This window comes from Vitis vinifera, chromosome 18 (genome assembly GCF_030704535.1).
Source record: "Vitis vinifera cultivar Pinot Noir 40024 chromosome 18, ASM3070453v1".
NCBI classification, from domain to species: domain Eukaryota; kingdom Viridiplantae; phylum Streptophyta; class Magnoliopsida; order Vitales; family Vitaceae; genus Vitis; species Vitis vinifera.
Genome location: NC_081822.1, coordinates 3,638,469 through 3,651,685, shown reverse-complemented (window position 1 = coordinate 3,651,685; position 13,217 = coordinate 3,638,469). Strand labels below are relative to the sequence as shown.

At 37.3% G+C, this 13,217-nt stretch overlaps 1 protein-coding gene across 1 annotated transcript; it reads right to left on the bottom strand.

The window, feature by feature from the left end:
* Positions 1-519: 519 nt before the first annotated feature.
* Positions 520-8,829, bottom strand: LOC100262519 (uncharacterized). Its single transcript, XM_010665962.3, has 5 exons — positions 7,534-8,829; positions 6,674-7,428; positions 6,496-6,585; positions 1,410-2,168; positions 520-1,079 (listed from the first exon to the last, which is right to left on the bottom strand). Exons 1-5 carry the CDS (start codon positions 7,640-7,642, stop codon positions 942-944), a joined length of 1,851 nt encoding a protein of 616 aa, XP_010664264.1. The 5' UTR covers positions 7,643-8,829; the 3' UTR covers positions 520-941.
* Positions 8,830-13,217: the final 4,388 nt, after the last annotated feature.

Sequence of the window (13,217 nt, the reverse complement as noted above, 5' to 3'; positions counted from 1 at the left end):
TAAAACTAAATTGCTTTAAAAAAAAAGCCAAAAAAACAAACACCACCTAACTCTCAAGGAAAAGCAGTAACATAATCAGCATTTTGTTCAATGTTTACTAAATAAATGATAGAAATTCAAAAATCCCATTTCAGCATAAGACTATAAAATAAACTAAAAAAGGGTCCAATTAGAGAAACCCTCTCCTCTGAAGAGATTGCCATTTCTATTTCCTTACCAATCATTCATACATCTATATGTACAGTAAATAAATCATCCACTCTATCCATAGGCCATACAGCTGATCTGGCATGCACACAAGCTTTAGACAAGGTGTGAAAAACGAGAAATGAGATTTTAATAATTAAGAAGCAAAAGCAGATATGCAATGCTATTACAGAGAGTTAATTTGTGAACTAAATTTCTTACATTTCCTTCTTATTTGTGCCAGATTAGTGCCTTCAGCTATCAACATGAACTACTCTATACAAAATCAAATAAAGCCAAATGTAAAACAGTAATATAAGTAACAGAATGTAGTAAACTAAAAATAAAAACTTTTGATTTCTTTTTCCCCGTAAAATTGATCAAAAACATCATAAGCTTTTTCCTGTTGAATTGAACCCTCTAGAAAGAAAAAGAAAAGAAGAAAATTATCTCTAAAGATGCAATTTTGCAAGAATCTTCCACTGTGGACCAAAATATCACCAATCCAACCATCTCCCAACCAACCTCATTAACCTCAGAAAATCCCATCTTGGGCAGGCAGACAGGCGGGTGTAAAATACCTGTAATTTATTTCACTGCAAAATGCAGAGTTCAACCAAACCCACCCTCTTTTTCCATACCCAACTCATCACTTTTCCTTCAAAATAAAAGGACCAGGAAAAGAAAAAAAGAAACAAACCAATCGCCTTCAAAAATTGGAACTTCTCAGATCCAGCATGTTAAGGACTGGTAAATCAAGCTTCAGATTCTGAGTCAGATGAGCTCAATTTGGAAGAAGCTCCACCCAAACTAGTTGTACGAGATCCATGCAGCATCAAAAGCTTTGCTTGCATGCCTTGCTGCAGTTTCAAAGATGGCTTCAATTTCATATACTGCATGAGAAAATAAGCAAGCAGAAAAAGTGTCAACTGCCTGTATGAAAGTCATAATAGTTTTCCCCCCCTTAATAGTATTTCAATAATAATCAAAATCCAGTAGAATTAACTAGGCAAATAATATTACATCTAACAGAATGATATGCTAATGCAATCAACAACAAAAAGAAACCATCTTGATGATAGTTGATCAGAAGTCAAACCAGAATGTAAAGTGAATCACCACAAGTCAATGTGGAGCAAATCTTCACCAGGAAGAATTTGGACTATACAGGCTTTGGAACAGTCATCCCAATAAAGGTAAACCACAGCACAGAGAGTCATTACCTCCTGATAGAAAGCATTTATCTCCTCTTCTGTAAGGCCTTCATCATCTCCAGCACTTTCCTCCCACCCAAGGGACCTTAGGAATGCAGCCTCTTCCTCATCCGGACAAATTGATGCATTGGTACCCAAATGCTTCTCTCCAACAGCAGGACTCTCAACCTCCTCACAGGTGTTGCCACCATTGCCAGTTACCTGGCCACCATTCTCAATAGCATGAGATTTCACAGGAGCACTGGACACTTCACTCTCTGTGTTGGAAGATGAAATCGCAGGGCCTGAATCTGGGAGCACAGCAGAACTGTTCACAGAGGTTTTCTTCCTCATCAAATTGAAAAAATCATGACGGCTCTGGGCTTGAGAAAAGGAAGGTCTCTTTTCTGCGGTAGGTCCAGAATTCAGAGACAAAGCAGCTGCCTTGCGCTCCATGGTAGAAAGCTTTGGGTAGTTTGGACTAATCGAAGGAGCAGATGCAACTGAATGAGCAACACCAAGCTGAATGCTTGCTACTCGGCTGCTAGCATTATTTGTTGGACTGGAAACATCCCTTGATGTAGGAGAGGCACCATTCTCTCGTGCTGGTTTGAGAACAAGAAACTTCCCATGAGATGTTGTTGGAGGATCAGATCTCACATGTCCTCGAAGAGAATGGTTAGCAAGGTGTGATGAAGAGGGCTGCTGCTGCCCAGTCTTGGAAGCAGCAATCATGTCACTGGTTCTGACTACAGTTTTGGGCTTTGATTTATCAGAAGAATTGAGAACCTGAAAAGAAAAATTACTTGAATTCATGAGAAAAATGATCTCATCTAGCTGTGGTGAAAAGGACTGAAATGAATAAACAACAGGATTTGTTAACTCCATGCAATCCAGTCCTTTGCATATGCTCTTAAAAAGATGTTTTAGGATTGTTGCTCACTAACCCAAAAATACAGACCAGGTCACAAGTCCAGGGAACAGGTTTCATAAATTGCAAAATACATACAACTAGAGAAAAATAATTAATACTCACATCAATATGGAAAAAAAAAAATGTGTCCAAGCAATGGCTCAACAATACTCAACAAATCATCATTTTGCAAAAACACGACACAAGAAGATTAATTGATGATCTTCAAAATGCTGGGCAATGGTTTGCTTTTCTTGCTATGAAGGATGGTTTGCAAGGAAATGGTTTGATGTTCAAATGTCAACCATCTCACACTATGCAAATATCTCATCACACAAAATGCCATATCAAAATCATAAAGATAAGTTCTCTTAAAAGTAATGCACCTCATTAGATGCACAATGTCACCTGAGAAAGTCCAAAATTGCCAACAAAAAGATGGGTCCATTTCAATAGAGTGGGAACATCTGAATAGACTCAGGTAATAACATTCTCTTCCCAGCATAATGAATCAAAGCCACACACAATGATATCATCTTAAAAGACTTTGAAAAGCACCAAAGAATCTTCCCCTAAGCATTGTAATTAGTTATTCCCTGAAGAACATACACCTTTAATCCTGCCAGCAAGAAGAATTCTTCCCATCCCAGCAAAACTGTCAGGACAAATTAAGTGGTTTATGAATAAATAAGAAAAGAAAACTCATAATGAGATCCTTAACCTTCTTAATGATGAGAAGAAGCTCGTCTATTTTATCTTCTTGTTGGTGGTGGGCTCAAACAGCATACCCCCCCAGCCATCACCACCACCACCACAAAGTAGATGTTACTTCTAAAGGACCGAATCATTGCCAATGCAACTATATATCGTTATATAATACACTATCCACTCCCCTAGCTTCAAAGTGGGGCACAACCCATTATATACTGGAAAGCTCTAGGGAGGATCCAGCTCGGCTCTGAGAGCTACCTACAAGTTTTCCTCCATACAAAAGGCTCATTACCCCCATATGCAGAAAGAGCCACCCACAAGTGACAGAAAACGGTTCCAGTAATCTTAGTTTCACGACCAAACAGCTCTTCCTCCTTGAAAGTTCTCTCATTCCTCTTTCTCTCTCCACGAGCACCAAAGAATGCAATAAAGGGCCATTTCAAGCTTATGGAAGTCCTCTATCTGAATGAAAGGAACCTGATTTCGGGGAAGGCAGAACTCACAAGAATATTCTCACCAACCTTGGGTCAGCCATCGAATGTCACAAATAGCAAAAAAGTGGGTATCAAAAAATTCCAAACCATATCGAAGGGTATGGCCAAGTGATTACCAATTCCTTTATCCTCCTAGAAAGTACAAACCTACTTTGGAAGAATCTCACCTTGTTGAACTAGTAGATCAATTGTGATATGGTGCACTGGAATCAAAAAAGGTGACATGGAAGGAGCAACACTGTTCAAAATCTCCTTCCAAGGGAAAAGATGATCAGAAGCCTCCATCAAAATCCAGTGGAATAATGTCTTTACCAACATGGCCCCTCTGTTGGATCCCATCATGCAAAAAGACTCATAAATGAGCTCAAGGAAATTCCTACTAATATACATCTAAACCTGCAGAGCCCTGTTGAAATGCATCCCATGATCAACACAGACAATCCCCTGCCATGACTTCTCTGTGCACTACCATGTGAAACAAAGTTGAATGCCTGTAAATCAGATCTTCATCAGTGCACCACATCCTGCTAGAAATGCACTCTCATCCCATTACCAATTTCAGAATAAATCAAGGTGGAAAAGGCTGTCCTTAAGGCCCCTCTGATATTTCACTTCTCCATATTACTATGTCTGTCGGCAATCACTCACTTCCATAAAGTGCAACATCCCTCCTAAAACTCCAAATTCATTTACCTAATAAGGGCTTCTTTAAAAGGCTGCAGTCTTCTATACCTGAGGCCTCAAATTTCCAGTGCATGCACAGCCCCTAAAGAAGGAAGTCCTATCTCCAGGTGCATTAACTTAAATGGACTTTATTAAAAGATGTAGAAACCAATTAAGGTGACCAAAAAGACATTTAATTATTGAATAAAAAACAACTAAAACATTGATGATATATGTGTATGACTGGCCAAGTGAGGTTCATCTTACTCCCCATAAAATACCAAATGTGTCGGGAACTTCTTCTATAAGCAAATAAATTTTGATTAAGACGCCAAAAGAAGAAAAACCCAATATAAAAGAGGTATACACTATACAAAGAACACTAAAAGATGAGAAAGAAAAGAATAAAAGACCATTAAAAAAAACAACAGCTATAACCCAACCCCATCCTATCCTGAATGATCCTGTGTATCAATCAAGTGAGACGCAACTGATAACCTATACCACTATCATGTAAAGACCATTAAAAAAAATAATAACAACAGCTATAACCCAACCCCATCCTATCTTGAATGATCCCATGTATCTACCAAGTGAGACATAACTGATAACCTATACCACTATCATGTCATTCAGGACCCTAGAAAATACCACCTAGAAAGAAAAAAAAAACGTTAGTTAATATTTGAGAATACACATTGCCAGAAATTTGCCAAAACAAGTACAATGTAAAGACCATCATGTATTCAAATCATGAATCAGTAGCTTGAGTGTGACTTCAACATGATTAACTTAGAGAAATGTAGCTCTAAAGACAGCTAAAACATAAAAAATTTTATGTTCCTATCTCCTTTTCTTTTATCTTTCTGTTTATGGGCTTTGCAGGCACAGGGGAAGCCAGTAATACAAGTTTACCATAAGAATGGGGCACTAGCATGTAACTTTTCACCACATCTTTCTTTTCTTTTGACAAAAGCCAATTCAAGTACCACAGAGCCAATTATCAAATGCAGGGTAGAGTTTCCCTTACCTACAAAACTATGCGATTGGAACATACAGACAAGGTGTCTACAAAAAAGTTAATTCTTTAGAGAAGCCTACTCACACAATACTTTTTTGCTATAAAATAAAGAAAATATTGATACAATATATAAGAAGGGCATGGCAAAATACAGAATGTGGCAGGTCTACAATAGAGTAACAATAGAGACAAGTCAACATAGGGTATTAAAAGTGCTCTTAGTTCACCGCCTGTGTTATCAGTAACATAAATATCTTTTCGTAAGTATTTTATTTTTATTTTTCTTTTTCTTTTTCTTTTTTCTTTTCTTTTATTTAATTTTTTTGATACATGGAATGCAACCTGCAACCATCCCCTTTCCACCCCAATCCCCTGCCCCTTGAGCTAGGCCTTGGGGGCTTTGTCAATGATATAATGAGTAACATCAAACAAGAAGAGAAAAATACTAAATGAATATAATAACAGAAACACAACTATGAAGTTATGTAATAAAGCACCAGCCTGCAACAAAGCAATACAATTCTCCATCATGGCAGAACCATTCTCTTACTAGATCATAAGAGTTTTAATTCAAACATGGCATGTTTTAGTGACTCAATTATTCATTGAGAACAAAACTCCACTCATCAGAATCATAATTCAAACATTAGGAATTCTTTGGTGACATCAATTATTGATTGAGAAAAAACAATATGCAAAAGAGAACAAGGATAGATCTACTTTGTTCCTTTCTGAGCTAGATTTCAAGTTTAACTCCCATGAAGGACAAATGCAACAATTGTTCTTAGTCTGAATATTCAAAAATAACAAGAAGACAATTCTTCTAGTGATGCCCATGGAACTTCCTGTTAACAGTGCATCATGTTAAAATCATTAATGACCAACCAAAATGGGAAACTACATCATCAAACTCATATGCTCAACTACCCAAAATAACAAGAATACCAATAAAAACAGAACAACATTTCCAGGTATTCTCAAACATTATTTGGTTAACTGTATCTGTAAATAGACCTTTACTCTCTGCTAAACACTAGAAAAGATCCCCAAAAAAAACCATGGAAAAGAAGCTACCAACTATGTGTTCAAGGACATAAATAAGTTCTCCATTCTTACTTTCCATAATTGAAGGGGGATAACAGATGGGGCTATAGAAATAAAAAAGAAGCAAAAACACAAGAATAAATACTTTGGATTCATTAAGGAACTAAATGCAAAAGAGCCTTCTAACAATTGTCTAAAAAACTCCCAATAATAACTCATGAACATGCAACTTAATCAAGCTCTTACAACGACCAAAAGCAGTCCTCTTACCGAAGATTTAGGCATTGAAGGTGTCACAGGTATTAGTTGCCTAGATTGCTTAATTGCCAATTCCTCAAGTCGCTGTGTGTTAACAGATAGCTACAAATAAAAACAAAAAGCAAAGTCTTATTAGTAATTCAACCATGATTATCAATCAAACACTTAACAAGTGGCACCGCTTGGGTACCTGTGGTGTAGTGCGAGCCCGTGATGGGGCCTGTGCCAATGCTTCAGCCATATTAAGACCAGCTGTAGTACTTGGAAGCCCAGATGCTGGAGCAGAAACAACAGTCTGTTGAACAGATGAGGATCCTGTGCTATTGCTTCCAGTTATCATGGGCACCTCTGCCAGAGCTGAAGTCCATCCCTCCCCACCAATCAAAGATGAATTACCAATGGGCAAACTCTGAACAGCCATGCTCAACCCAGGTGATGGAACTCTTCCAATATCAGGTTCAGTTCCAAGTGAAGGGAAATCCTTATCAAACACAGCCTTGTGGATGCCACCAATGATACTGGCCCCAGAAACCATGCCATTGACATTGTTGTGTTTGTTGCTATCGCCATTTCTTGAGTCTGATGCAACTCTTCGAGGCAACACGTCAACCTGCTTCCTTGATACCACTGAATGAGATCGCCTCAGCACATCCTTTTCAACCCTATTGATTAAGATGTTTGCCAAAGGATGAGAACTGCCATGATCCCATTGGTCTTCAATGACTAACCTATCTTTCTCCCTATCACGGTCCTTATCACGGTGACTTCTGGAGAAACTACTATATGCGCGAGCATTAGATTCCTTGTCATGCTTTGGAAAACCATTACTGACCAAATTCCTCCGTGAATTGGATGAGGAGGTCCGGTCTAAAAATGCCGAACGAGGGCTTTCATAATCACTTGTATTCTTAGAAGATCTATTTCTTGTGGAGCGTGGAGAAATATCTATAACCATAAAACGACACCATTCAAACTAGAAACTACATAAATAAGGAAATACAATTGCAAAGAAAAATAGACAGTGCTGAAAACACTTAAAAGAATGCCAACCTGTGTGCGAAGATGATGTAGCAAAATGGTGGGCTGAGTTGCCACCCCCAGTAACACTTCCAGTACTTCTCAACCATTCTGGAACTAACGTGGGTTCACTTCTTTCCATAAGGAGTGTTGCACATCATCAGATATAAAAGAAAAACACTACTTATCTTTCTTTACTCTCTCCACCCCTTTCTCTACAAAATCACTGGGCTTCCACCCAATGTTAATGATGCATAACCCTAACCCTAGTTTTATTTTCTCAAGACAACCAATCTTGCTTCACAGTCACCACTATTCAGGCCCAAAATTGCAAAAACCAAAATGGCTCACCAATGTCCAAAAGAATCCTAAGGGTTCTTTTCTTCCCCGAAACTAATGCTTGTGCTTTCAATACATGGATCACCAGAAGCAGATTCTCATACATGTACGAATCCAAAGGGAAAAAACAAAGGCAATGGCGAGAACAAAAGGCATAGCTGCTGACTAAAACACAATGATATTATGAAAAAAAAAAAAAAAAATCTACGCCTCCATCTTCTATTAAAGATGGATTTGCAGATAACAACCACTCAGAGGACCCTCATCTCGGCAAAATCTCAATTCAGCCCACGAAAAAATATATCAAAACGACAAGAACAAAGTAAGACCCACAATTCTAGAACAATACCTCACGCACATGAACCAGGTTATTTAGGGAAACCCTAGAGGATAAGCGAAACCGATAATGAAAACCGCGCAAATGGCTCGATATAGAAACCCTAGAATACACCTCCCAAGGCTAGGGTTCAAACACACCCACAAAAAAAAATTAAAAAAAAAATTAATAATAATAATTGGCCCAAAATATATGAAATTTTTATGGGAAAAGAACCAAAAAACCGAAATGAATGAAGCAAATAGTTTTACCTAGGCGGCAGAGCCGCGAAAAATGTTGAAGTAAAGAAAACCCTAACCGTTCAAATAACCGCCAAAGTATGTATTGATATGAAATTATTTGGTGAATGCAAAGCCAATGCGTTTGGATTGTAACAGAGAGTGGCTGAGTGGAAAGCAAAAGAGAGAAAGCCGAGAGAAAAAGAGGAGAAGAGAATGGCAAAGCGAGTGTCTGAAATTAGGGCAAAAGAGGTTTTATGGGAGATAGGGTATAATCTGTATCAGTTTTCTCAGACGCTGAAACCAAACGTATCAACAACAGCCTCGTCCTCTATGAAATCACCCATATATTTTCCTTCCTTTTATTTTATTTTATTTTATTTTATTTTATTATTTATTCTGTTGCCTTTCTTGGTCGCCAAAAATCCCTATGCACAACCAACTTGACTTTCTTCAAATCTTCTGCTTCTATACGGTCCATATTCCTTCGTTTTTCCTTTTTTTTCTTTTTTCTACGTGGCATGGTCTAGAAGCGCCGGGGCTTTTCTAGATGGAGACGCCGGTCTATAAATACCACCCAATTATTTTCAAATGCCTTGTTGCCAACCACGACTTCTCTTGGATTAAAATTAAATTTAAAAATTATGAATAAAATATTTTACCTATTTTAACATTTTTATATAAAGATTAAATACTTTAAAAATAAATAAGTTTATAATTAATTTAAATAATTTTATTTTATTATTTTTATAATAAAAATAATATGAGAAAATCATTTTATTTAATATTTTTTTTCTTTTATTAAAACCAAACGTGATATTAAACATGGTCTTTTTAATATTATTAAATTCAATTTTTTGATAAATAAATATTTACTCTAAGTGAAAGAATCGTAATTAATGTATTTGTGAATTCATTTTTACAATTTGAGTATTGATAAAATCAAAGACACGAGTATAAAAAAAAAAATCCTAAACATTGAAGAAGTCTTCCATCATTATCTAAGAATTTAGTTCAATGATTTACTATAAAGAGAATGTTTACACAACATAGATGTAAAACCTAATTTTTATTTGGTCAAATGGTAGAAAGGTTGAAAAAAATATCATATTTACAACTCAATAATTTTTTGTTTTTAAAAACAAAAAATTGGAAAACACTTTTTATTATTTAAAAATAAAACTTTTTTTTATTAAGTACATAAAAATAAAAATAAGATGTTTTCAAATAAAATTTTTTTTTTTAATTGTTTTTACTTACTTTCACTTATTTCTTAGAACCGTTTTAGAAAATAATCATACAAACATATATAATTATTAAAAATAAAGTTTTAGACATATAATTTGTTTTAAAAAACATATTTAAAACCATGTTAAAAACATTTTAGATTTTCAAATAAATTTTTATTTTACAAAAAATGGAAAAACGGTTTTCAAAAACTATTTTGAAATTACAATTCAACATTTTTTTTACAAGTTGGTACTTAGTAATTTTACAATTCAACATTTTTTTTCATTAAAACACATAATCTCTTTAATATTTATATTATAACATTGAATAAAAACTAAGTCAATTGCCTATAAAATAAAAAATGAAAAATGATTAAAACTAAAATCAAAATTTAAAACTAAGACATTAAAAAATAAAATAATAAAAATAATTTAAAAAGTAACTAAAACAAAAATTAAAAATAAACAACTAAAAAAATAAAATAATCGATGCCCCGTTATAAATTTCTAGTTTCCTCAATATCTATCTGTAGACCCCCATTTTGGGAGCACTTTCTTTTTGAATTTGTTGCAGCTTATTTGGCCAGATGGAGCATTTCTAGGAGGCCACGTGTCAATCCCTGATTGGCTATCATGGAATCAGAACAGTGTTTTTGAAAGCCAATCAGAGATTGACACCTGGCAAGGAGGAATCTGCAAAAAGCTGCAGGTTGTTGAGGGGCAGAAGAGAGCTGCAGAGAAGGGGGTTTTTGGAGGGCCAGCCGTGGGAGATATTGAGAGGAGGGAAGAGCTTGAGGGGAGCTCAGAGAGAAAACCAGGGGGATTTTTCTGGTCTTGGAGGAGGAGGTTTTCTTGAGGAGAAAATGGGGATAGCTTTGCTGGGGTTTTCTTGAGCTTGAGAGGCAAGGAAGCTTTGAGGAAGGAGATGAAGTGGCGGATGAACAGCATGGGTGAACTCCTAAACAGTTTTTGAGTTTGCGCATGGCGGCTCGTCACCTAGGTACGTGTCCACTCCCATTCTTGTAATTCTCTATGCATGTACTGATTCTCATATGTGCGATCATGCTGAGTATTCATTGATTTCCTCATCATTGCCACGTCAACTTCATTTTATTAGTAGAGACCCGACTTTAGGGACTTAGAGGGGTGCTACGGTCTTTACCGTACCTTCCCGATAAGTAACCTGACCCCCGAACCCGATCCGGTTTTTCGCAAACCACCTTTTCCAAAATAAGGAGTCACACTTAGGGTTTTTCTTTCTTATTTTGTTTACCCTTTAAAAATAAAACAAAAATAAGTGGCGACTCCAAGTCATTTTCAAATAATCAATAAAAATCATAATTTTTCAAATAAAATTCGAGCTCACCATTCGAGTGGGAAACGCATTGAGATAGATTCGAAATGCGGGGTCCACAAAATAGCGACTCCACTGGGGATTATTTAGAGGGTCAAGCTTGAACTTAGGATGAAACAAATGTGGCTTTTGATGAGTCGATTAGTGGATACTCACATCTTGATTGCACATTGAGAGTTCCCGAGTTTTCATTTGGGACATTGACATGATTGATCGTATAGGTCTATTATCTTGATTGGGGATTATGATATAGCCAGTTTCTTCATGCTTCATTGATATATTTGTTTGAGATATTTGACATGATGATTATGATGATTGATTCGTATTGATAGAGGATTCTGAGATAGCTATTTTCTCTGTGCTTCATTGATATATTCATTTGAGATTTTGATATGTTGATTATATTGATTGATCATTTCGTATCGCTTAGCGCATTGATCCTGATTTTGCCATGATTATTCTGATCACTTCACATGCATACACTCACCACTGTATATCACTCAGTTTGACATGTTGATTCTCTAGCTTGCCTATTGCCTTGATCGTCTTTTGAGCATGATGTTTGTATCACTATTCGTCTTGATCGTCATAGTTTGTGTGGACTTGAGTGATATATCCTGTACTCTGCCTGACCGCATGTCGCATGACTGCCCTTCTTCTGCTTGATTGCATGTCGCTTGTCCGTGTGGGCCGCACATCTATCCCCTTACCTCCAACTCTCTTGGTTTCGGTCATTCCTTTCATCTCGGTTCTCACTATTGCAAGTGTGAGACCTTCTGTGTGTTTGCTCTCTGACCGAGCCAGAGATTAGGAGTAGGGTCTAGCGACGGGCTATATCGATGTACGGGAGCATTCTGGAGGAGAGCGACACTTTGGTGTCGATTGGAGTCCGATCATTGAAGACCTGTATAGCTCGGAGCTAGATTTCATGGATATTCGTGCGACCAGTGTGTTTTCTCTCCCGTTTTAGCTTCTTAGGGTTTTCGGATGCACCCACACCATTCACTGTGCACTCTAGTTGGCTATTGAGCGTTGAGAGTTTTGAGAGGTTTCACCATAGGAAACCCCTGGGATGTCGAGGTAGTGTATGTGTGGAGGTGATGACCACCTTACATGGAAGCGCCCCGTCTCTTCGGAGGCGTGCAGAGGGTTGCGTACCACCGGAGGGTATGATCGCTTCTGCTAGGGATCTTTAAAATCCACCCATATCCATTTAGAGCCACCTTAACCTTGTAGGTTGAGCCATAGATCCTTCGATTAGGACTCCCTCCCTACACGTGGGTGCATCTGAGGGCCTTTAGAGCCTCTGTGGTTATAGTTCGGATCCAGTATTCCCTCTTTTTTTTTAGTCTCCAGTTGAGAGTGCTCGGAGATCGGTATGAGTTTGAGTATCGGTTGGATCACCTTTCGTCTTGTCGCCTTAGTTTGTGCTTTTCACTCGATGAGTTTAGCATGTTTTCTTCTTAGGGCTTTCGTTCTCATTTCTTGGCTCGACACACCTCTTCACTTTGTTGTCACTCACTCGATACTTTGGGATATGTTCATTGATCATCTTTTTACACTGTACACCTATCACGGGCTCAGTACCTCATCATTTGTTTGATCCTTGGTTCGATTTTCAACTCGATGCTCATATTTTCATTACAGAAAGGTGAAAGGCATATTTTTCATATTCACACATTTTTCGAGAGATTCGCCTAGATCACCTTATCATTCTTTTTTCTATATTAGAGCTCGAGTTGAAGGTCGAATCGAGGATGTTTTGTTATAGATTGAGTATTGATCTCGTGATAGTGTTGTTCTTCACACCTCATTCACTTTCTTCACACCTCGATCATTTTTTGGATCATCGATAGAAATTCTTTAGTCATATTTGTAGTTGTCTCACACTGGACACTCATGTGACTCTAGAGATTCTATCGTCTATCCAAATTTTGATTGTCACCATATGATTGTGTGTCGCACCCTGTCATGTATTGGGTTGTAGTGTATCATGCATTGGTCATTGTTCGTTGCATCCCGTGTCGTTGCATGAGTCGTGTTTGAGTCATTTTGTTTGGCTCTTCTGTAGGAGTCTATTTGTAGTCCCAGTCTTAGTTCAGTGCCCTGGGTTGAGTGAGAGAGAGGTTGATTCGTATTGCTGAGCTGCTATAGATGGATTTTCAGTCATTTTCGATTGGCTAGCTTATCGCTTCTATGGTTTCGATTCAGGAGGCATTGACCAGTTTGAGCTAGAGGAT